General features: G+C 38.9%; 1 protein-coding gene and 1 long non-coding RNA gene across 2 annotated transcripts in view; one reads left to right on the top strand and one right to left on the bottom strand.

Annotated features, from left to right (window-relative positions):
- The first annotated feature begins 228 nt into the window (after nucleotides 1-228).
- Nucleotides 229-16,011, top strand: LOC137151259 (uncharacterized). Its single transcript, XR_010919222.1, has 3 exons — nucleotides 229-334; nucleotides 804-961; nucleotides 15,874-16,011. It is a non-coding gene; the product is annotated as an uncharacterized lncRNA (long non-coding RNA).
- The window catches only part of SNX18 (sorting nexin 18), a 22,662-nt gene continuing 14,256 nt past the window's right edge, over nucleotides 13,940-22,345 (bottom strand). The window contains exon 2 of the mRNA XM_067545618.1: nucleotides 13,940-16,272. Within this exon, the coding sequence (XP_067401719.1) occupies nucleotides 16,019-16,272 (254 nt within the window). The 3' untranslated portion in view covers nucleotides 13,940-16,018. The remainder of the gene's footprint in view (nucleotides 16,273-22,345) is intronic.

The following is a 22,345-nucleotide window of genomic DNA, read 5'->3' as shown; positions in this document are numbered from 1 at the left end:
CCAGAGGCAGAGCCAGGTTTTGCAGTCATTGTGGATAATGGGTCATTGGTGGTCCATTTTCAATCTTACCAAAGGGCTTGCTAATTTCACGTCTTCATTGCTGTAGCAGGGTGGCTTGCCTATTTAAGGGCCAGAGGCCTGGGCCCAGCCAACCCTAGTTATTAAGGAGGCACACCTGAGCAGAGATCAGCTGATTCTCTATAAAGAATAGCAGGATGCAGCAGTGAGGGGACTAGAAAATTGCATGAACTGTAGAGAAAGGAAGGAACTAGCGACAGGAGGCCTGGAGTAGCCTTGGATGAAATACCCCAAGTCAGAGACTGAGGCCTGCAGGGTAATTGCCTCAAGTTCTGATTTGCATTTGGATTTGTTGTTTGAAATCCTTTTGGAATGGCCTGCAAGACTGACCTGTGTGAAGTTTAGTTAGGAGCTATGAAGTGTGTGGGGATTGATGGTAGGGGGTCTGCAGAGTCACCTCTGGGCAGGAAGGGGTGCCCTGGAAGAGGCCACCCTATAACCGGCCTATTGCTCACTTCTGTTTTCTGTAGTAGGTTAATTTCTTAGTGTAAGCAAGGCTAGCAAGGTAAATAGACAAAGGTTTTGAAGAACAAGCAGGCAAGAATTTAAAAACTACATGCTTTTCTAGGCAGAAACCCAACCTTCCAAGTTTTGGATTTGGAGCTATTTTGATAATATTCTTTGCTGCTATAATAATGTGCATGACTGTTCTAATCATTAAATCTTTATCACTTTGATACTAATACATCTTTTAATCGTATATTTATTTTTGGAATTAAAAACAGATGACCTGGGAAAATACTTGACTAAGAAGTGTCTTCAGAGCAGTGAGTTGAGGAAGAAAATTGAAAAAGTGGAATTCCTCTGAGAATATTGCACCAGATGAAACCTCCCACTCTGTGAAGCGCAAATGCCCCAAAGCAAGATTTCCTGATTGCAAAAGGTAAGACGTCAGGAAAAGTTCACTTTCCAAATGAATCCAAACCTTCAAACCTGTTGAATTTAACACCCACAAATGGTCTTATTTAGCCACTACTATAGTGTATCTGCAGTGCAAGCTTCTCCATGATAATGTGCCTCTACATTGCCCTAAATAAACTTTAAGGATTGGTTCCTCTCCAGACCCATTCAGTTCTTTGTAGCTGTGGTGAGTACTTGCCCTGTAGAAACTGGACTGGGACCACGAAACTCAAAACAGTCATAACAGAGACACACTTTTTGGATATCGGTGATCCAGAATAGATTCAAACCAGTGACCTAGAAGTAATAGGTTCTTTCTTCCATTAGCAAACCTCTTAGCTACCTAGTCCATGTCAAATGTGATTTTTGTGGAAACTGATAAAATCAGAATCTCCCATTATGCTTGATTCAGATCTAGGAAACACTTCCAGGTGTGGTCATAGAGATGCAATTTATTGATCACATGAATGACAATTTGGGCGGTACTGATCCCAGTAGTTAGAGCTAAACCTAGTAGTTCGAGCTAAACTTTGGCATTTAAAATAATACAAAATATGGAAAATATTTGAAGAATCACCTCTATTTGCTCGCAGTCCCGTGCATATATCAGCATACCATGGTGTTTGACATAAAGCCCAGCTTTGCCTGAGAGTGGGTGGAATGATCACGTGCCTTTGGCCTGCAGTAGAGGTACCCGACCTTATCACACAGGAGTGTTACATAAACTTAAGTACAACATTGTGTGGGCCAAAAAACTTTAAATCTTATTTACTTACATATTTTATCTGTATTGATTTATATTTTAAGTTCAGCTTGTTTTGTATGTTGTTTCCATATACATTGTCTATTTACATACCTCTGTAAACTAAAACGATGTAAACATGATAGCAAAACACGAATGAATTGGCCATTAGAATATTGGGTTGAAGCAGGCCACAGGCTTAGGAAATGCTCTGGTGGGCTGAGTATGTACAGGTTGTAGATTGGGCACCTCTGGTCTACAGCTCTTCATTCTAGTGTATGCACAGCATGACTCTATGGTAAGTTGGACACTGTATGTATGTTAATAACATCTTATTAATTCACTGGAAATGTCATTCTGCAGGTGAGAGGTAGGTGGAGTAACTTACTAGAACTGTGAGATAGGCAAAAGGTTTAGCAACTCTGTTATCTCCTTGTTGTTGTTGCAGGCTAGTTTCAGTTAAAATATAAACTGCTGTCAGTTACAAGTATCCACTGAGATTTGACTAAGCCTGAAGAATAATTAAAAATGTATAATGAGGGAGTCCAAAAGGACATGCATATGCATCTACGAGGCAATGAAACAGCACCTCACCTATTAATATTCACATTAAAATTGAGGGGGGGGGGGAATGAGAGCAAACCTGAAAAATCTCTTCAATTTTATTCAGATATAAAAATGTAGCCTAATGAAGTGTAGAGAGAATCAGAAAAGTGTAAAAATTGTACAATTTTATTCAGCAGATCTGCATCTTGTATTTCTTCCACATCATATCTGCTTAGTGACAAAACATGTGTTGTGACTTTTTTTCTCCTTTTAACATAAAACTACAGTATGTGGGATAGGCTGGATTTTTCTGACTCATACACCTTCAGCAGAATTTTTAATTAAGTACCAATTGAAAAAATCTTTAGCTTGATGTGTTTACCTCAATTGCTCATAACTAGCTTTCTGTTGGGTCACAGTTATTAATGACACAGGAGCCAGAAGGAGGACAGCTTTATTTTCAGATTATTCTGTCCCCCATCTTCCCCCTAGTAACTGTCCACGTACAGTGTAGTAGCTGGTTATGTTGGGAGATGGTAATTTGGTAAAGTGTTGCATGCAGAAGGATGACCTCCTTAGAAAGAGGACGGAGATAATGTTGTAGTGTGTGCACTGCAGTTGTAGTGTGCGTTGCTGTGATAACGGTAAAGAGCATGCCTGTCGGGGTGAAGGAATAAATGGTGTATCGGTAGGTAGTTTAAATTCTCTTTTCCTTGCTTTTGTGGATTTGTGGCAGGTATGTTCTGTGTAGCAACACTAACTGCTTCATAATACTTTTTGTGTATTACTTCACTGGGGTGTTTTTAAAAAATGTTTAATTGGGGGCAAATGTGTGGAACTGTGAGAGATAAGAGTGCAGCAAATTGTCCACTCAAGCTAGTGAGTAACTACACTGAAGTGTAAAATGCCTGTTTATTTGCCATCACAGCCAGTGTGTATTGCGGGTACAGCTTTAATTGGAGATGGGATTTGGGCTGCCACATGGGCGACAGAAAATACCACCAATAGTTGTAAAAGATGCTCAAAGTATGTGTTTAAAAAACCCACCAGACAAACAAGTATTTATTAACAACATGAGTCAAATTTTAATGAGATGCACACCTGCATGAGGGTGAGCAGGGACTGCAGCAATGTGCCCTGGCAAAAATATGGCCTATCTGTAGGGAGCTTCTTAAGTCAGGAGCCTTTTTAGTGAGAATGAAGACAAAGGGCTTTCCTAAGCCTCTTCTGAAGGCAGAGGCAACTGCTAAACAAAAGCCAACTTGCTTCAGTACAAGAGTAAAGAATAACAGCACTCCTAGCTATCTTTGTGATACCACTGACTTCCTGAGAAAACTACAATCCATTGGTGATCTCCCAGAAAACACCATCCTAGCCACTATGGATGTAGAAGCTCTCTACACCAACATTCCACACAAAGATGGACTACAAGCCATCAGGAACATTTTCCCTGATGATGATATGGCACACCTGGTAGCTGGACTTTGTCCTGACCCACAACTACTTCAGATTTGGAGACAATCTATACCTTCAAATCAGTGGCACAGCTATGGCCCCACAGTATGCCAACATTTTTATGGCTGACCTAGAACAACGCTTCCTCAACACTCATCCCCAAGCACCTCTTCTTTACCTACGCTACATTGATGACATTTTCATCATCTGGACCCAGGGGAAAGAGTCCCTCAAAGAATTCCACCGGGATTTCAATAATTTCCACCCCACCATCAACCTCAGCCTGGACCAGTCCACACAAGAATTCCACTTCCTGGACTACAACACAAATAAAGGATGGTCACATTAAGACCACCCTATACCGAAAACCAACTGATCGTAATACATACCTTCATGCCTCCAGCTTCTACCCTGGACACATTACACGATCCATTGTCTACAGCCAAGCCTTGAGATACAACTAGATTTGCTCCGATCCCTCAGACAGAGACAAACACCTACAGGATCTCCATAAAACATTCTTAAAACTACAGTATCCACTTGGGGAAGTGAAGAAACAAATTGATAGAGTCAGATGGGTACCCAGGAGTCACCTACTACAGGACAGACCCAACAAAGAAAACAACAGAACACCACTGGCTATCACCTACAGCCCCCAGCTAAAATCTCTCCAACACATCAAGGATCTACAACCTATCCTAGAAGATCCCTCATTCACTCAAGCCATGGGAGGCAGGCCTATCCTTGCTTACAGACAGTCCCCCAACCTAAAGCAAATACTCACAAGCAACCGTACACCATACAACAAGGACACTAACCCAGGAACCTATCCCTGCAACAAACCCCATTGCCAACTCTGCCTGCACATTGACTCTAGTGACACCATCACAGGTCCTAACCACATCAGCCACACCATTAAGAGCTCATTCACCTGCACATCTACTAATGTAATATATGCCATCATGTGCCAGCAATGCCCCTCTGCCACGTACATTGGCCAAACCGGACTCTCACTATGCAAAAAAATAAATGGACACAAATCAGACATAAAAAATAACATCCATAAGCCAGTAGAAGAGGACTTCAATCTCCCAGAACACTCTGTAGCTGACTTGAAAGTTACCATACTTCAACAAAAAAATTTCAAAAACAGACTTCAGCAAGAAACTGCAGAGCTGGAACTCATATGCAAACTTGACATAATCAGACTGGGTCTGAATAGGGTCTTGGAATGGTTATCTCATTACAAAAAGTAATTGTCACTGTTCATACATTCTCACCTTCTAATCAACGGTTGTGAATAGGCCTCATCTGCTCTAACGGAATTGACTTTGTTAGCACTTGTCCTCCCCATTGTTGTTTCTTCTCCTTGGATGTATATATCTTATCTGTGATTTCCATTTCATGCATTTGACGAAGTGGGTTGCAGCCCACGAAAGCTTATGCCTGCAGAAATTTGTTAGTCTTTAAGGTGCTACAGGACTCTCGTTTTTAGAGAAATAAACAGATTTAACTGACTAGTAAGGATTCCAGGCCTCCTGTGTACAATAGTCTGCTTCCTCATCATCTGCCCTTGATCAGGGAACTGCTAGCCTGTTGCTACGGTAGCTTAGAGAGGAGAAAGAACACTTTCTCCTACTTCTAGAACCCCCTCTTGCTATATTCCTGCCCTAATGAGCCCTAGCTGGGAATTTTTTTTCCAGATGGCAGGCAAAGAAGTTTTTCTGGGGTATGGCAGGCCCACTGCTTGATTGCCTCAGTGGGCAATTAACCCCTTCCTCATTAGCATGAGATATGTACTCCTCACCATTCTGTGCAAATGTGCTTGTTAGGTGTGGTTGGTTTCAACACAGTGTGAGTAATCTCTTCTTAATCAATGGCATCTGCTCTTCCATCACTGTGTATGTGTGCTTAGGGGAGCTAATTAGCTAGCCATGGAAAGTTACACATTTCCCTCACTATATAATCAACATGAGAAAAGAGCAGAGTATTTTAGTTGCTTGTGTCTACCTGGAAAGATAAAGCATTCTTTTGAAGACAGTTAAGACTGGGATGATAACTGCAAGCAAATGAACTGTGGCAAGGCAAAGAATAAGCCTCATTTCTACCACGAGTTTAATTTGTACCATTTCACCCACTTCTTCAGTCTCATGCTCAAGCCACCCAAAATTCACTTCAAAAGTCCAATGACAGATTGCTTATCTAAATGTAAGCATTTAGCTAGCCACATTTTTGGCAAACAACTCACGTATGTGTAACCGATGGAACAGTTTAAACTACTTGCACAACATATTTGCTTATGCCTTTATCGTAAGGTTAGTTCAAGAGCAAGAGGTGAAAGGACTGAGCATTTAACAAAACTAAAAGCAACCAAATAGGAGAAATAGACTCTTTAATCTTATCATCTAATGTTAAACTATCATACAATGTAGTTAACCAAGGATGGGCATTCTTTCTCCAGTCTCTTGGAAATATTCCAGGAAGTCTTACTCATCCAAAAAAACCCCCACCTTCTGTATTTTAACTACCTACAGACACATGGCTGCAGCGTGGAAATGATACATAGCATTATATATCTCCTTCATTCTCCCTTAGTACTGCTACTTCTACAGCCATCCAACAGGATGCTTGAGCCCAAAAGACAAGTAATACAAGCAAAAAACCCTAGTACTTTTTATAATAGTTTTTTATATTGTGATATCTATTAACCATGGACAACAATTGCCACAAATTAGCAGGAATTGAAATAGTAAAAAGGAATCTGATCCCTTTGATTAAGTAATGGTCTGGTAGTTTTTTCAGTCTGTAATAAATGTAGCTTGGTGGCCAAGACGAAGTGAGAGACTGAATATGTTGGGTTCATTTATGATCGCATTTTAGACATCTAATATTATTTTGCATAAGCGTAAATATTAAAGTTCAAGTGCAACACATAGCTACTATGACCCATCCTAATGCACCTTTTAAAAACAAAAAACAGGCATTTACAACATATAAAGTGGGGTGAAAGAAAAGTTATAGATGAAGACAAGAAAACTTCTTGGTATATTTTTTTTTCTCGAATCTATTAAATATCTTCCCAGTGACCAGACTGTTGGAGTAGTCAAGTGACATCACATCATTAGCCAGATTGTTTCCGAGAGACACTTTATGAATGGATATCTTGTCTAGGTGGTTGCCTCTACAACACCAGCCTTCCCTTTGTCTGGTCCCTGAAGAGAGAGCCCTCCAGGGGGTAGAAATGCATGCATGGGGATAGGGCAGCCTGAGACAGGATGCTTACGTGCAGGGTTACGATGGACACATTAACACAACTTTCCTGGGGAGCCCCTCTGTACAGTGGAAGTATCCAGGGAAGTGGTGGGCTGAGGGATCCCCAAAAGCATAATCTATGGCAGCAGCACTGCCAGGCAGCTAGAGGCTCCTGCAGCAGGTGTATGGTCATAGTATACGTCTACACTGCAGCTGGGAATGAGCCTCCCAGTCCAGGTAGACACTCACACTAGCAAGGTTTGAGCAAGCATGCTAAAAATAGCAGTAGGGATGAATTGATTTGGGTTCTCAAGCTCCCAGCTGCAATGTAGACATACCCATAGGACCCCCATGCAGATGGCCCAGGCCATGTTGTAGGAACCAGTAACTAAATCACTAGTGGTTCTTGAGATGGATGAGGGTACCATGCCTGCTGTCTCCCTTCAAACAGAATGATTGGGGCAAACTCCATGAGGGAAACCATCACGCACTGTGACCAATGTAGCTATTCTGACTCTTGCCAGTCAATTTATACAACCATACACCCACATGTGGTCCCTATTACTCACAGACCATCTTCTTCCCCTCCCGCCCCCCCATGCAGATCAATTTTGTAAAGAAAAGGTTTTGACTGTCAACTGTGCACGTTTTTTTAAAAAAAAATTGAAGAAGGAGTTGTTCCTACTTTTATCTGTCTTTGAACAGTTCCTTAATCAGGACACATTCTTGGAAAATGACACTTAAAATTAAAAAACAATGAGAAAATATTTCCTTAGAATCTTATTTCAAACAGTAAGTTTACATTCCCTAAGAATGGCAGAACTAGATTATTTCTCAATACAGTTAGAGAAGAGACCTGTTTTTGGGTTGTGGGGGGAGCTACTTAATACTGCAATTAAGACTGTTACCAACTAGGAAAGGAAGATGATTGACATGGTGATATAAGGTAGATAACTGTGGCTTGATCTTCTTCCAAGAGGAAACAGAAAATTTGCCATTCACTTCACATAGAAACAAGATTTTGTACAGTGCTTAGAAAATGGGTACAAGTGGCAAAACACTTTAAAGTGCTTTAAAATGTTACTTTTGCAGTATTGCTGAAGTGATACTGCAAAAGTATCACTCCACTTACCCATCACAGCATTTGATATGTAAGTGAAGAAATGTAACATGACCTGGCTGAAAAGAGATATTGATGGGACTCATCCCTAACCAGGGTGATACATGCACCCAAAAATCAGCTTATTGGAACTATAAAATAAAGCAGCCCTCAAGTGCCCAACCACACATTTCCCTCATGCCAATAGCCATCCCCAACACTGCAGCCATCTCTCACAGACCTCAAAAGGTCCCTGGATGTTGTAGGAAAGTCTATCAGACTTTTCATACTCAAACTTTTTCATTATACCGATAAGGCTTGAGGTTGTTTTCAGCTAACAAGTTGTAGGTCGAAACTAATTTTAAATGGCTAATGAGCATTCCTGATCCTCAAGGACAATGGCTGGTGTAAGCATCCGATGGCTCAGGAAGCCAGATGTCCTCTTAGTGATTCTAATTCCAATGAGAATAGCACATTTGCTTTTAGAATTAGTCTCACCTGCCACCTATCTGTAAGGACCCCCCTCCCCACCTTCTTCCTCCACCATACCCCTAACCCCGAGTGTAGCCCTAGCATCCTTGATGTAAGTAGAGTGATTAAAGTGTTTCGGCATGTACGTAATGACCATTATCACTGTTGTTCTCTCCAGATGGAACAATGTCTGTAAGTGAATAGATAAAAAATTTAAAACACTATGTAACTGATAAGAAAGTGTAAATAATTGACCACTGTAACACCATGAAGTTGAAGCTGATTTATCAGATTCCCAGTATCGTGAATAAACCTATTCCATATTGTCTGTGCTGCCTGATTCTTGGAGAAAGAATCCTTCGTGCTTTACATACCTAAATATGGTATATACTGAAAATAAATGATTCACATGAGTGTTGTCATTAACTACTATGGGAGTCAAGTATAGTTAAAACAAATATGCCTGATGTATTTTATATCGTCTTGATTTTTTTATTAAATATTTTAATATATTGATGTAGTAATTTATCTATCTATCTATTAGATATCTTGCATCAAGTTTCTATCTGTATATTATTTACCCTACTATATTGTGTTACATACAATATCAACATTAAAAGACCATTAAGGTTGCAAAGTCAAAGTCAAGAAATGCCCTAATTAAGGCTTGCTGTGAATTTTTAATTCAGCCCCATTGTGCATATGCATGATAGAGTCTTTAATAACATGATCACATACTATTTTTTTTTCACAGGCCCCTTGCCTCATTCAGTGCAGACTGGATGGTGCTCAATGAGCAGCTATGCAATATTTTATTGTCACCAAAGTGTAGCCCTATGATTTATTCATTACTCATCATTCAAATCCTGGTCTGAAGACAGAATTGGTGTTTTCCTCTCAGGCTTCTCTAGTGCTCATCATTGCTATCTGAGGGCTTCACAAACATTTTATTTTCACAATCAACACTCCTGTGAGATGAGAAGATTATCCCTGTTTTACATATACATAGCTGAGGCACAGAGACTAAAGGTCAAAACTGTACATTAACTTTTTGGTGGCCTAATCTGAGCGCCAAAGTCCTGAGTTTTTTCAGAGATCTTTGCACTGCACAGCGGTTTATCTGTTGAAAGCTCAGCTCCCACTGACTTCAGTTACACTGTGACTACTCAGCAGCACTGCAACTCAGACCTGCAATCTCAGTTTAGGCACATGAAAAATGAGGAACAAGCTAGGGGTCAACTGTGAAAAGTCTGGTTTAGGTGACTTGCTTAGCATCAAGTAGAATTTCTTTGGACGAGATGGGGATAAAATCAGTTTCTCCACCGTGACGTTCATCTGCTTGAACCATGAGACCATCTTTTCTCTTCTGTTAATCTCATGCCTCCTTTACTATAAACCTTCCAACTTTTGCAACGAATGATGCAGAAGTTCCACAGGCAGCAGTATAACTACACAACGTTAATTAATTCAGATCACTGCATCTGGTGCATTGAACAAGGGTGGGGCTCTTTGGGGGGAAAAGTATGTGATCATGTAATTAAAGACTAATCATATGTGTGCACAAGTGAGGAAAATAACATTGCAACCTTTATTCTGGCATTCCTAACTTTTGAGTGCCTGACTTTGAGACCCTAACAGTCTTTTAATGCAAGGTATTTATACATAATTTCACTGCTTTTTCTTATAAAGCAAATTGAAAGCAGAAATTCTGTGATGTGTAACTATACTGACCCCCACATAATTAAATTCTATGGCCTGTGTTACGCAGGTCCAATTAGATGAGCGTAACACTTCCTTCTTGCCTTAAAATCTTTGGGTCACCTGCAGGGTTAGAAACTCTCTGAAACTTGAACAGAGTAACTGATAGCAGTAGTAGGCTGTTGTCCTTGCTACTAAAGGGAGATGAGGTACATACTTTGCCAGTAGTTTTCATACTGTGCTGACAGCAGGAGAATGTTGACACGCCAGAATCTTGAGTTCTAATGCAAGCTCTGAGGGGAGTGTGTTCTAGTGGTTACAGCCTTTCTAACCCTTGCCCCTCTTTCCTATCCTCTTTCTCATCTTTTGCCCATCAGCTCCTCATCCTAATCCTCCACAATCCAAACTCCTTGGTCCAGGAACCCATCTTGCATCCCTCAGGTATGGCCCTCACCCCTAAACATTTCACACTACTTACTCCTTCTAGATACCTAGGAACCAACATGAGAGAGGGGGGGGGAGCAGCACTGAGCCTGATGCCACATCACAGCAATGCCTGGCCACTGGAAGGAACAATTGCAGAGATAGTTTTGCTCAGCCCATGCTGTCCTCAGCTGGAACATGCCCAGTGCAGATGGAATCTTCAGGGAAATTTAGCTGCCAAACTCTTAACAAGTCTGCACTAAGCAAGTGCAAGCTGAGATATACAGAGGCTCATAAGTTGGCCAAATGTGGGTGGATTTTTGCTGGAACAGCAAGAGTCCCATCCAATTCCAGGGTGACATTCCTGCCAAATTTCAAGTTCCTGCTTCAAATCATTGAGGCACTGGAGCTTGTCAACAAAGCTGTTTAAAGAATTTTTTTTTTTTTTAACATGGGCAAAACCACATATTTTCCTCTAACCTCACTGTGATAAACATCTGAACCAATTATCTTGAAGTTTTCCAAAAGAATTCAGGCTGAAGGAGAGCATGGAAACTTTCAGTGTGAACAGTTAAAGCTTGGTAAAGTTATAAGCTATTGCAAACATGGTCTCAGAATAGAAAGCCAAGCTATGTCAGCATTGCCTATAAAAATATTATATATTTTCACAGTATTTAACAGTCTAAGAATAATCCAATTTTATATGTAATACTTTCAGTTCTGACAATGTTTTCTGAAATGCTTCTGCTGTATCAGAGATCCAAGAGTAGCTCTAGACTGAGCCCCTTTTGAGTATCTTTTATGTGGTGGCCTAAGAAGCTGCAAAGGTTTCTTGTTCCTCTTTCATGCTTCATTCATCTAGGTTTAAATGCTTCGCTCAAGTATTATCATGGAGTGCTTTCCTATGGACTCTTTGGTAATTTTTAAACAGATATACTGCACGCATGCTTATTTACAATCCCACATTGCTTCCAACACCTTCAGATACCAAAAGCCCTTTTTGTCTCCAACCTAGCTGTCAAACCCCTCCCCCCATCAAATTCTACAATAGTTACGTACTGTTGATAAAAAAATATCTGACCCATCAAAAACTCAAAATGCAGGCACACTGTAAAACAACTTTAATTTAACATTAAACAGAGAACATAAGAACACAGGAATAGCTATACTGGGTCAGACCAATGGTCCATCTAGCCCAGTATCCTATCTTTCGACAGTAGCCAATGCCAGATGCTTCAGGGGAAATGAACAGAACAGGTAATCATCGAGTGATCCAGCCCATCGTCAATTCCCAGCCTCTGGCAAATAGCAATCCCTGCCTGTCCTGGCTAATAGCCACTGATGAACCTATCCTCCATGAACTCATCTGGTTCTCTTTTGAACCCCATTATAGTCTTGGCCTTCACAACATCCTGACTGTGTATGGTGTGTGGAAATACTTCCTTTTGTTCATTTTAAATCTACTGCCTATTAATTTCATTAGGTAACCCATAGTTTTTGTGTTTGAGGAGTAAATAACAGTTCCTTATTTACTTTCTCCATAACAATCATGATTTTATAGACTTCTGTCATATCCCCCCTTAGTCATCTCTGTACTCTCTCCTCAGATGGAAGCTTTTCCATACCCATAATTTTTGTTGCCATTTTCTGCACCCTTTCCAATTCCAATATATCTTTTTTGAGATGTGATGACCAGATCTGTATGCAGTATTCAAGATGTGGGCGTACCATGGATTTATAAATAGGCAATATGATATTTTCTGCTTTATTATCTATCCCTTTCCTAATGATTCCCAATATCATTAGCTTTTTTGAATGCCACTGCACATTGAGTGGATATTTTCAGAGAACTATCCACAATGACTCCAAGATCTTTCTTGCGTGGTAACAGCTAATTTAGACCCCCTCATTTTATATGTATAGTTGGGATTGTTTTCCAATGTGCATTATTTTGCATTTATCAACATTGAATTTATCTGCCATTTTGTTGCCTAGTCACCCAGTTTTGTGAGATCCCTTTGTAACTCTGAGTTAGGTCCAAAGCAGACTACAATCTTGAGTAATCTTGTATCAGCTGCAAATTTTGCCACCTCACTGTTTGCCCTTTTTCCAGATCCTTTATGAATAGGTTGAACAGTACTCATCCCAGTACAGATCCCTAGGGATCCCACTATTTACTTCTCTCCATTCTCAAAACTGACCATTTATTCCTACTTTTTGTTTCCTATCTTTTTACCAGTCACTGATCCAGGAGAGGACCTTCGCTCTTATCTCATGACGGCTTACTTTGCTTAAGAGCCTTTGGTGAGGGACCTTGTCAAAAGCTTTCTGAAAATTTAAGTATATTATATCCACTGGATCACTCTTGTCCACGTGCTTGTTGACCCCCCCCCCCCTCAAATTCCAGTAGATTGGTGAGGCATGATATCCCTTTTACAAAAACCAAGTTGACTCTTCCCCAACAAATTATGTTCATCTGTGTCTGATAATTCTGTTATTTTCTTTAGTTTAAACCAATTTGCCTGGTACTGAAGTTAGGCTTACTGACCTGTAATTGCTAGGATCACCTTTGGAGCCTTTTTTAAAAATTGGCATCCTATTAGCTATCCTCCAGTCATCTGGTACAGAAACTGATTTAAATGATAGGTTACATCCCAGTTATTTCACATTTCAGTTCCTTCAGAACTCTTGGGTGGATATCATCTGGTCCTGATGACTCCTGTCTTGGCTTATTCTTTTCCCTATTTAATTCAATTATTATTTTTAATTTTAAAAAGCTGCTGCAAGGTTTCCAGTTTGCTGCACCAGAGTGTGCAGAATCCAGGGATGCTGCCAAAAAATATAGATCCAGCTTGCTGCAGGCTACATTTGGGCCTCGGACTATATCCTTCAGTGTTCAGAGACTCATTGACTGTATTTGATGTAATACTTCTTCACTAAGAGGGTATTTTAAATTAAACTAAGTTTGGACTCCTCACAATAAGGAGTAAACATTGTGTGTTCTCTTCTTTTTTTCCAGTATAAGGGTACTTTAAAAAATGGCATGTCACCGAGTTTCGCCATTGTCAAGTATATTTTTCACCTAAGGCCACCTAACTAAAAAGTTACAAAAAAGTTTACCACAAAAATGGGCCCAAACCACAAAGTTTGGACCTGGATTTGAATCTTTCCAAAATCTGGAGAGAGTCAGATCCGGGGTTCAGTTCAGTCTTATTTATAGTGTGTCAAATTTAAAAATGCCCACCCACCCCTCAAAAAAAAAACTAACAATGAGATGAAGGGCATGACCGTTTATTTGCAGAAATTGTACCATTCTGATGATGCTGTTTGGTATACACATAACCACTTCATTTCTCTTGGATATGAACATTTCAGTAATGTCAAGTTCCTAAAATCTTTAACTGGACCAAGATAGTTTTCTGAAAAGTCTTTTAACTGCTCCAAGTAGAATGAATTTGATTATAGCCTCATATAATTACTACACAGATTTATTAACCAAAATACATGTTCTGAAATTTAAGAGCACAGGCTGAAACTCCAAACCTAACCCACCACTGTCTTAAGTATTTAAACCATATCTTTGAAGTAAGATCAGCTATTGTTAGATACCACTACCCCTACAATGAGACACTTTGAGGATGATTAAGGATGGTGAGTCAGCATTATGACCATGTCAAGTACTTTTTATTTCCTCAACAATGTTTGCAACTCTCTCAGAAGCTTGTAAACAGTTTTTCCTTATTGGCTGTCCTTTTCTTTTAGCAAACAGTGATTTTTCTCTTTATCAGCACCACTGCTGTCAGCAAAGCTCCTCCTGAAAGTGCTTTGTTAACCACCAGTGCAGGTCCAAAAGCATTTTGCAATAAATCTTGTGAAAATGTGGCTACTTGCTTTATTTTTTTGTTTTGTTTTTGTTTCTCCAACTTAGTGGTGGATTTTTAACCCATTAAAGTTGGCACATTCCAGTCAGAGAACTGCTAGATTTCTAAGGTACAGGTGATTAATATGTTGTGCATGTAAAATTCAGTTTCCTTGGAGGGTTTTTGTTTATAGGAAAGAGACGAGATAAGGAGAACCCCTTTTTTATAGTGACCTATAAAAAAGTGAACTAATAGGTAAAGGATAAAGTGTAGACTAATTTCCTTGTTGTTTTAACACACTATTTGTGTGTATACACACTGAACTTTGCAAAAAAATCCTTATACAAAAAAGTAAGACAACAGTTTAGTTAATTTCTACTTGAGTGTTATAAATATAAGAAATGCCTCTTGTTTCCTAATCAGTTCAGCCAAAACTGCTTTCAAACCATTCATACCACTAAACTTCCCTGAAAATTTGTGACTTAGTAAACCAGTGAATCACAGTGGAGTCTTAATTGACCATGTAGGTCTGTGTTTGAATTTACGCTGAACCAATGGCCAAACAACGAGCAAATCTCCATCTATAAAATATACAAATGAGTGTTAGTCACTTAGCCTGCACACAGGTTCCCTTGATACTTTTCAATGCTCTGCTTTTCTCAAATTAGTTCGTCTCCACTCACAATGATGTATTCTAACCCTCTACTCTGTTATCATGTTAAGAAAGGGAATACAGTGGTCCTGTATTCTTCGCTTGTATGTTTAAGGTTCTGGCACATGTAATAAATAGTCTTCTTTTTCAATTCTAGGAAAATGTGAATTGATTTTAAATCCTGCTCTTTCAGCCAACATTTGTCATAGGACAATACTTGCTGTGCAAATTAGATGGCGGCAGTTGATATTCCCGCCCCCCCCACCCCCACCCCAGTCCATGTGAGTTTTCATAATCAGTTCCTGTCACAGGCACCAACCCTTCATTCAGTCATACAAGTGTGGCTTACTAGAAAAGGAAAAGTCAAAAGTCTAAAGGCACAAAGTCGCATAGCTGCTCTAGTAGGAATTTGTAAACAGAGAATTGGTGGAATTTAGGACATCCAAATCTAAGAGAATAAAAAGGCATCTGAAGCAGGCTTTTATCTAGCCAGCTTCCTTAAAGACCCAAAGGGTTTTTTTGAGGTCTACAAAGTATGCACTAAAATACCATACTTCAAAAAGCAATAAGGCAAATAGTATAATCATTATTTCAAAAAAGTTACAATGGTAGTGTAGGCATAAACAGTATAACTTAGTTACAATGTCTGGTACTGTTTCTATTACATAGCCATATTAACCATTTCCTTCCTACTTAGAGATTCAGCTGGGACTCCAGATGAACACACAACCTTGTACCACCAACACCAAGAGTTGGCAACAGGTCCTCCATAACAGCCATTTTTATTCTGCTGCTTAAATCACTCTCCTACTGAGAATAGTCCACAATTCAAAGTTAGGCGATTAAACACTGTCATACTTGTGAAGAGCTTCTTCTAATTTTTGCGTCACTTTTTGGAAAAAAAGTATTTGCTGTTTTAAGAAATGTTGCATTTGTGACTTAAAGTCCCTCACTCGAATTTGGTGGAAATGATGAATTTCTGCCAAGGTGGCAAAAGAAATAATGTTACAGCGATCTTGAATACCATCAGCCTTCTGGACCTCCATCTTCCCTTCTTCCACATGCCGCTTACTCTCCTTTACTTTGGTAAGGGCACCTGTATAAAGAACAAAAAAGAAAGATATAGGCACTCTTTAGTTCAAAATTCAACTACTGTACTTTACCAATATATTCAAATTCTATGCCATACTAAAAGTCCTTTCTCTCTCTAAGTTGTTGCATAACTGCAGATGTATACTTATATCTGCAGTGTAGCTTTTACCTACTTCACAGTTCTAGAAACTTGTGATTAGGATAACTTAAAATCGATTAGGTGTAAAGACACAGCTGTAAATACAGTAATATCTGTACCATACACACACTCTCAATAAAATAGTCGAACATACAGAAGATGGACTACCTACCAGAGATGTCAGAAAGAGACTTGTATTTGAACATTCATTGAAATTTGAAAAGATACCATTCAGCTCTTATGTTCTATAGAGTGGGGTAAATACTTAATACACAAAGAACCTTAAAAGTTATAGTGCAATATAGCCCTTTAAGAGCTGGAGATGAAATATAGAAGTAGATATTAATATTTTTCTCCCTCACCCAGATGAATAGAGGACAAGGTACACAGAATCAGTTCAGGCTAAATATCAAGAAAAACAACTGAAATATTGTCCCTGTAACTGGAAAAATTCCACTAGACACACTTGGGTCTGGTCTACACTACAGACCTATATCAATATAACTACATCCTCAGGGGTGTAAAAAAATCCACACCCCGTGACCGACATGATTATACCGACCTAAGCCCCCATGTAGACAGTGCTATGTTGGCAGGAAAGCTACATAGCTACCACCTCTCAGGGAAGTGAATTAACTACACTGATGGGACAGGTCTTTTCCATTGGTGTTTAGAACATCTTCATTAAAGAGCTACAGTGGCACAGCTGTACCACTGCAGCGCTTTAAGTGTAGACTTGCCTTTACTTTCATAGCATCTGGCTCCAAGAAGAGAGTACTGATTTACATAAGTACTACCAATGTCCTGAATGTATTGTGTTGTACGCACATTCTTCTACAACACTGAACTCAGATTAATACTGTTATTTCAATTCTCAGGAAAAGGTGATTTGCTGACATTTATCACAATATTCATGATTGGCCAGACATTTCAGTTACTTAATACTTACTCTTGCCCCCTACCCCCAAATCTGTCAGCTTCTTAAATAACTCCCTTCTTTCACACTGATCTCTGCATAGTATAAACTATCCGCAGAACTCCATCCTCTTCAAATTTAAATTCCAACGAAAGAGCTCCTTCTGCTGTACTGATTGGTAAAAAAATAAGTTTCTCCCCTAACCTGCCTACCCATGTCCACCTTCCCATCTTTAGATTGTGAAATGTGGGGCAGGGACTATTCCTTCTTCTTGGTCTGGAAGAGTATTCCAACATCATAGGCAGTGCAACTAACAATAATACAGTCTGCAGCAGTAAGGTAACATCAACTTTCACTCTTTTCCCCAGAGGCTGTTTAATGAGTTATCTAAACTACTCCTTCAACAAACATCCACACGTAAAACAAACTCTGTATCTTAACTTTTAAATTTGTTTTGATTGAACATGATCTTGTGTGACTGACTCACTGATACCTTCCAATTTGCAAAACACATAGCTATAGTTGGCATGACTGCACAGTTTTCAGTGCAATCGTTGCTTATTCAAGCAGTATGAACAGTCCAGGAGTTAGGGCAATTCATTTTATCCCTAGTTTTGATGCCCCTCTAATGAACGCATTGCACTTACTTTCCAAGCACTAAGTGTAAACTTTTCTAACATCTAGCCAAATTAAAATATCAGCCAAGTTAGTAGATTCCAGGAGCAAATTAATTTAACTTGTGAAATATGTTAGCTTTACACTTCATTTTACATACACAGAAACTAGAATCCTAAAAAACATAGATAAGCATGCACGATTTGTTTTCTACTTTAATTTTTTCTAAAAAGCTACTTTGATGGTAACTGAGACTTATCTTGATAGCTGAAATATTTTGGAAGTACATGGTTTCCCCTGTTACCAATGCCGTCATTTTAGGGAAATCATAATTTTTCCCCTCCTTTGTTTTATATGTTGCACTCTAAGCGATATCTTATTTTCTGTTTCCAGTCCTTATTTGAGTCTTGTGTTGAGTACTGAGAGCTTAATATATTTCTGTCTATTGTGACATACTTGCAAAAAGAACTTATGGAACTGTTCCCAAACCATCTTGTGAACGGTGGGAATAAAATTACAAAGTAAACAAGCATAAACTTAAGACTGCATTAAAAAATGTAGGTATTTGAATGAAAAAGGCCTGGTCTTAGCCCAATGCACAGCCCAAGCAACAAGGCAGTGAGTGCATCAAGAAGTTCCACAGGGGCTGGAGAAAGGAATTCTTCCTCGTGGGCAGGGAAGTAGCACTAGAGCTGCTCTGCACCAACTCTTGCAACTTCTGAGCTGAAGAAGCTTTCGTAGACAATGCACGCAAATGAAGAGGTGGATATGGGCCCATGAATCAGCTACTTAAAACAATACATTGGCCTCACCCCACTGTGTTCTGACCCACCCAAAAAACTAAACCAAACGCCCTGTATGTGAGGCACAGCAAGCTGTGGAGCACATCTCTATCTGTAGCTCTGACCTCCCCCCCCATCCAAGAGTTGGGTAGAATATACTCCTAACGCTTCACTGATCAGTGTTCTTTGCAAGCAATGATATATTTGGGGCTTTTGCAGAAAGAAGCCAAATGGAATTGTTTCCCTGAATCTGATTTTGTTGTAGTTGCAGCGTGGGAAATATTATTATGTTGGACAGAGAATAGCCAAATGGGAAGAAAATTATTTGAATTTAGAAAATGTACACATCAAGAGCTGTAAGTATTACTAGTTTTTTTAATATTCCCATTACAGTACATGCTCTTCTCAAACAATTCCACATTAATTAAACTTTTCTATATTTATAGTTCATACACAAACCAGAAAATATTATTAGTGTAATGAGTTTTATGGTAGTTTTGATCATTTAAAAAAAAAACCCCAATTAGGAAAAGGAACCTAAGTAGAAATTTTAGCATAATTAATATTGTTGATCTAATGCAAAAGGATTCATGTAAGGATTACAGGTACTGCAATACATTCTCCAGTAACATCTAAAATAGATTATAGACCTAAGTCAGCAATATATGTACTGAGTGCATATCCTTACACACAAACTTGCTTGCTTTTTTTTAAAAAAATCATGGATTTAGAATAATATACTACTAAAGCAATTAGCCTTCAAATAACCTAAAAAGAATAAAAAAAGTCAGTTTGATCTCTATATGATTACCAAAAACAAAGACTCTATGTATTTTTATTAAAAAGCCTTATCATAATGCAAACTAAGACATTACTCTATAATGTAATTTAGTAATTTGTTAAAACTGAGCCTACAGTAGAAATGAATCCTAACAAACTGATTTGCTTTTGCATTCTCAGTTATAATTCTGTAGCACATTTCAGCCCCAAGGGTCTCAAAACACTTCACTATAGTCCCATTTGGATCTACCCAGGTGGATTAATGAGCCTGAGAAGAGCTTCATTGATTTCAAGGAACCTTTACACAGGTGCAAAGGTCCACTCCTGCAGCTGCAACAGCAAGACTGATTGGGGCCTATAATACCACAGATAGATAGCCACATCTGGGATTGACCGCAGTTATCTGGTACCAGGCTTGCAAACAACTGGGGAGGGCAGAAGGCAGAGAAATTTTGACCAGGACAAACCTTTATTCTTTATAATTTTTTTTTTTTTTTTAATTTTAAAATGCTGAGGAAAAGAACATTATCAGGCACACTTAGGAATCAGGCAGGGTTTGCAACGCGCCAAAAGTATGGAAGAAGTCACTAAGCTAAGGTGCATCAGGACATGAAGACTTCTGCTTAGTGTACAGTTGGGGGGGAAAACAGAAACAAGATGTTAGGATCCTGTAGGTATGGCATAGAGAATATGAAAAATATTTGTAGCAGTACAATATATTAGCAGTATTATATTAATGGCCCCCATGGTATGTCCTTTCTGAATTAAGGTTGCAAAGGCATCAATTTGCTCAGACACTAATTCTGGCATTTCCTAATTTTTGAGTGCTTAACTTTGCAACACTAATATTCTTTTAGTGTGCGTGAGAGAGAATATGTAATATATTTCATTTCTATGTATAGTACCATTGATCCAAAGTATAGGATTATTAGCAGCAGAGAGAGACTAGATGACCAAAATATTTCTTTTCTACTGACAACTATTACAATTCTATAAAAACTTGCTCATTCTTATCCACCTTTGAGTTCAAGTTGTAGGTGATTAAGATCTACCCTCAAATAGGAAAAGCACTAGGAAAAACTGCATCACAAATTAAAAAATGAGGGGGTAAATAGATGGGAAAGCTATTTTTTGTAATCCTCAATCCAAGGTCCCATGCTAAATAGTCAGATATTCAATGAATACCCCTTAGAGGCTTAAGGACCACAGGTTCCAGTAACAAAACCTCATGTTCTGATGTTTTATTGCAATGTAAGAGGAGACTAGAGAATGCCATGATATCAGGATTTAATAAGAAAGATTTATAATTACGTTACTAGCAGCCAGTAAGACAAGAACAATTTAAAATTCCTTCCAGAAATAAATGCTTCCAGATGTGAAACATATAACATAAAAAGTAGGGGCATCTGGGCCACGTAGAAACTGAGACAGCAAAAGAAAGTGGAATGAAACAGTAAAAGGGCATGCAATGCAAACATCTGAGGCTGGGAGCAGAGGAGGTAGAGACAATATAATTCCCAAAACAAAGCAAAGAACCATTGTGAACATTGTTCACATCAGGACAGAAAAATAAGAATTTTTTTCCTTTTACATGGAAGGTCCTTATTACATTACAAATGCCTTTTGGTGCAAGGGTGATACAGGGTATGTATAATTTACGACTGAAATGGTCAACGCTAAGGTAAAACAATAATGCATTAGCAGCACAAAGCAACACAACGGTTCAGGATCATGGAATCAACCACAAGTGAGTGGGTATACATCTCCTCTGAAAGATAGTGCCTGAAGCAGCAGTAAATATCTTCTGACATCATGATGAGTCTTTGGTTCATTACCAACTTAGAGGAAAGTGTACCTACTATCAAAGCATCAATACCATGGTATTCCTAAGCTTTCCCATCAAACTTTGGTTATAAGAGTTGACAAGGTCATACACTATGGTCCTGTGACCATAATATTTCTGTTTTATATTAGTAACTGAGCTCTGTTTACTGAAATATTTTTTCCATTTCAGTGTTGAATTCAGCTGAAAGACAGATACTTTGAACAAGATCTATTTTAACATAAGCCAGAGATAAATTACTTAAATTAAAACTGGTCAGCTCGCTTATTGTAACCATTTATTTTCAGCAAATACCAGATCTTTATCAACCAAGTAAAGTCCTTATTTTACTTCTCAAATTAGAGATTCCTGCAAAAAGTATGTACACGAGAAGTAGTGAAAGAGTTCCAATAAGGAAAGGGCTACAGGAATATCATTCTCCACATTATGGTACTAGTATTGCTCTTTTATGAAATAACATTTTTTTAAAAACTGGAATCAGAAAAAAATTGAGGAAAAGAAATAATAGTTGAGTATTGCATGTTTTGCTTCTTGTGCAAGACCATAGGTCTTTCACTAACCAGGCTTATAGAGCACAGCACTGTCACAAGTGACACACTTTTACTACCTTAGCTGTTCCTAAAGAAATTATCACTGTGGCATCCAATTGGCGAACTTGTCTTCTAGAGGATGGAAAAAGGACCAACCAATCACTTGCTCAGTGCTCTTTTCTGAATAAGATAATACATCAACTACAAACAAACTAATGGACACATTTGAGTGGATAGGAAAAAGTCAGTAGCCACAGAATCACAGAGCTGAGAAAAATCACAGGAGCTTGACTGTTCTGACTTTTTGTATCTGTGAAAAGTATGGTAACAAGAAGGAACACCACATTTCTGAATGCCTCCTTTGAGAAGTCCACTAGCCAATAAGCTTCAGTAGAAAATCCTCCCTGATGAATCGGTGCAGAAGTACAAAGATTTCTCAGAAATACAACTCCCACAAGAGTAAACTAAATGA

This window comes from Emydura macquarii, unplaced genomic scaffold (assembly GCF_026122565.2).
Source record: "Emydura macquarii macquarii isolate MOO-44397 ecotype Brisbane River unplaced genomic scaffold, CSIRO-AGI_Emac_v2 contig_1045, whole genome shotgun sequence".
Classification (NCBI taxonomy): domain Eukaryota; kingdom Metazoa; phylum Chordata; order Testudines; family Chelidae; genus Emydura; species Emydura macquarii.
This window is presented reverse-complemented; position numbering and strand designations above follow the sequence as displayed.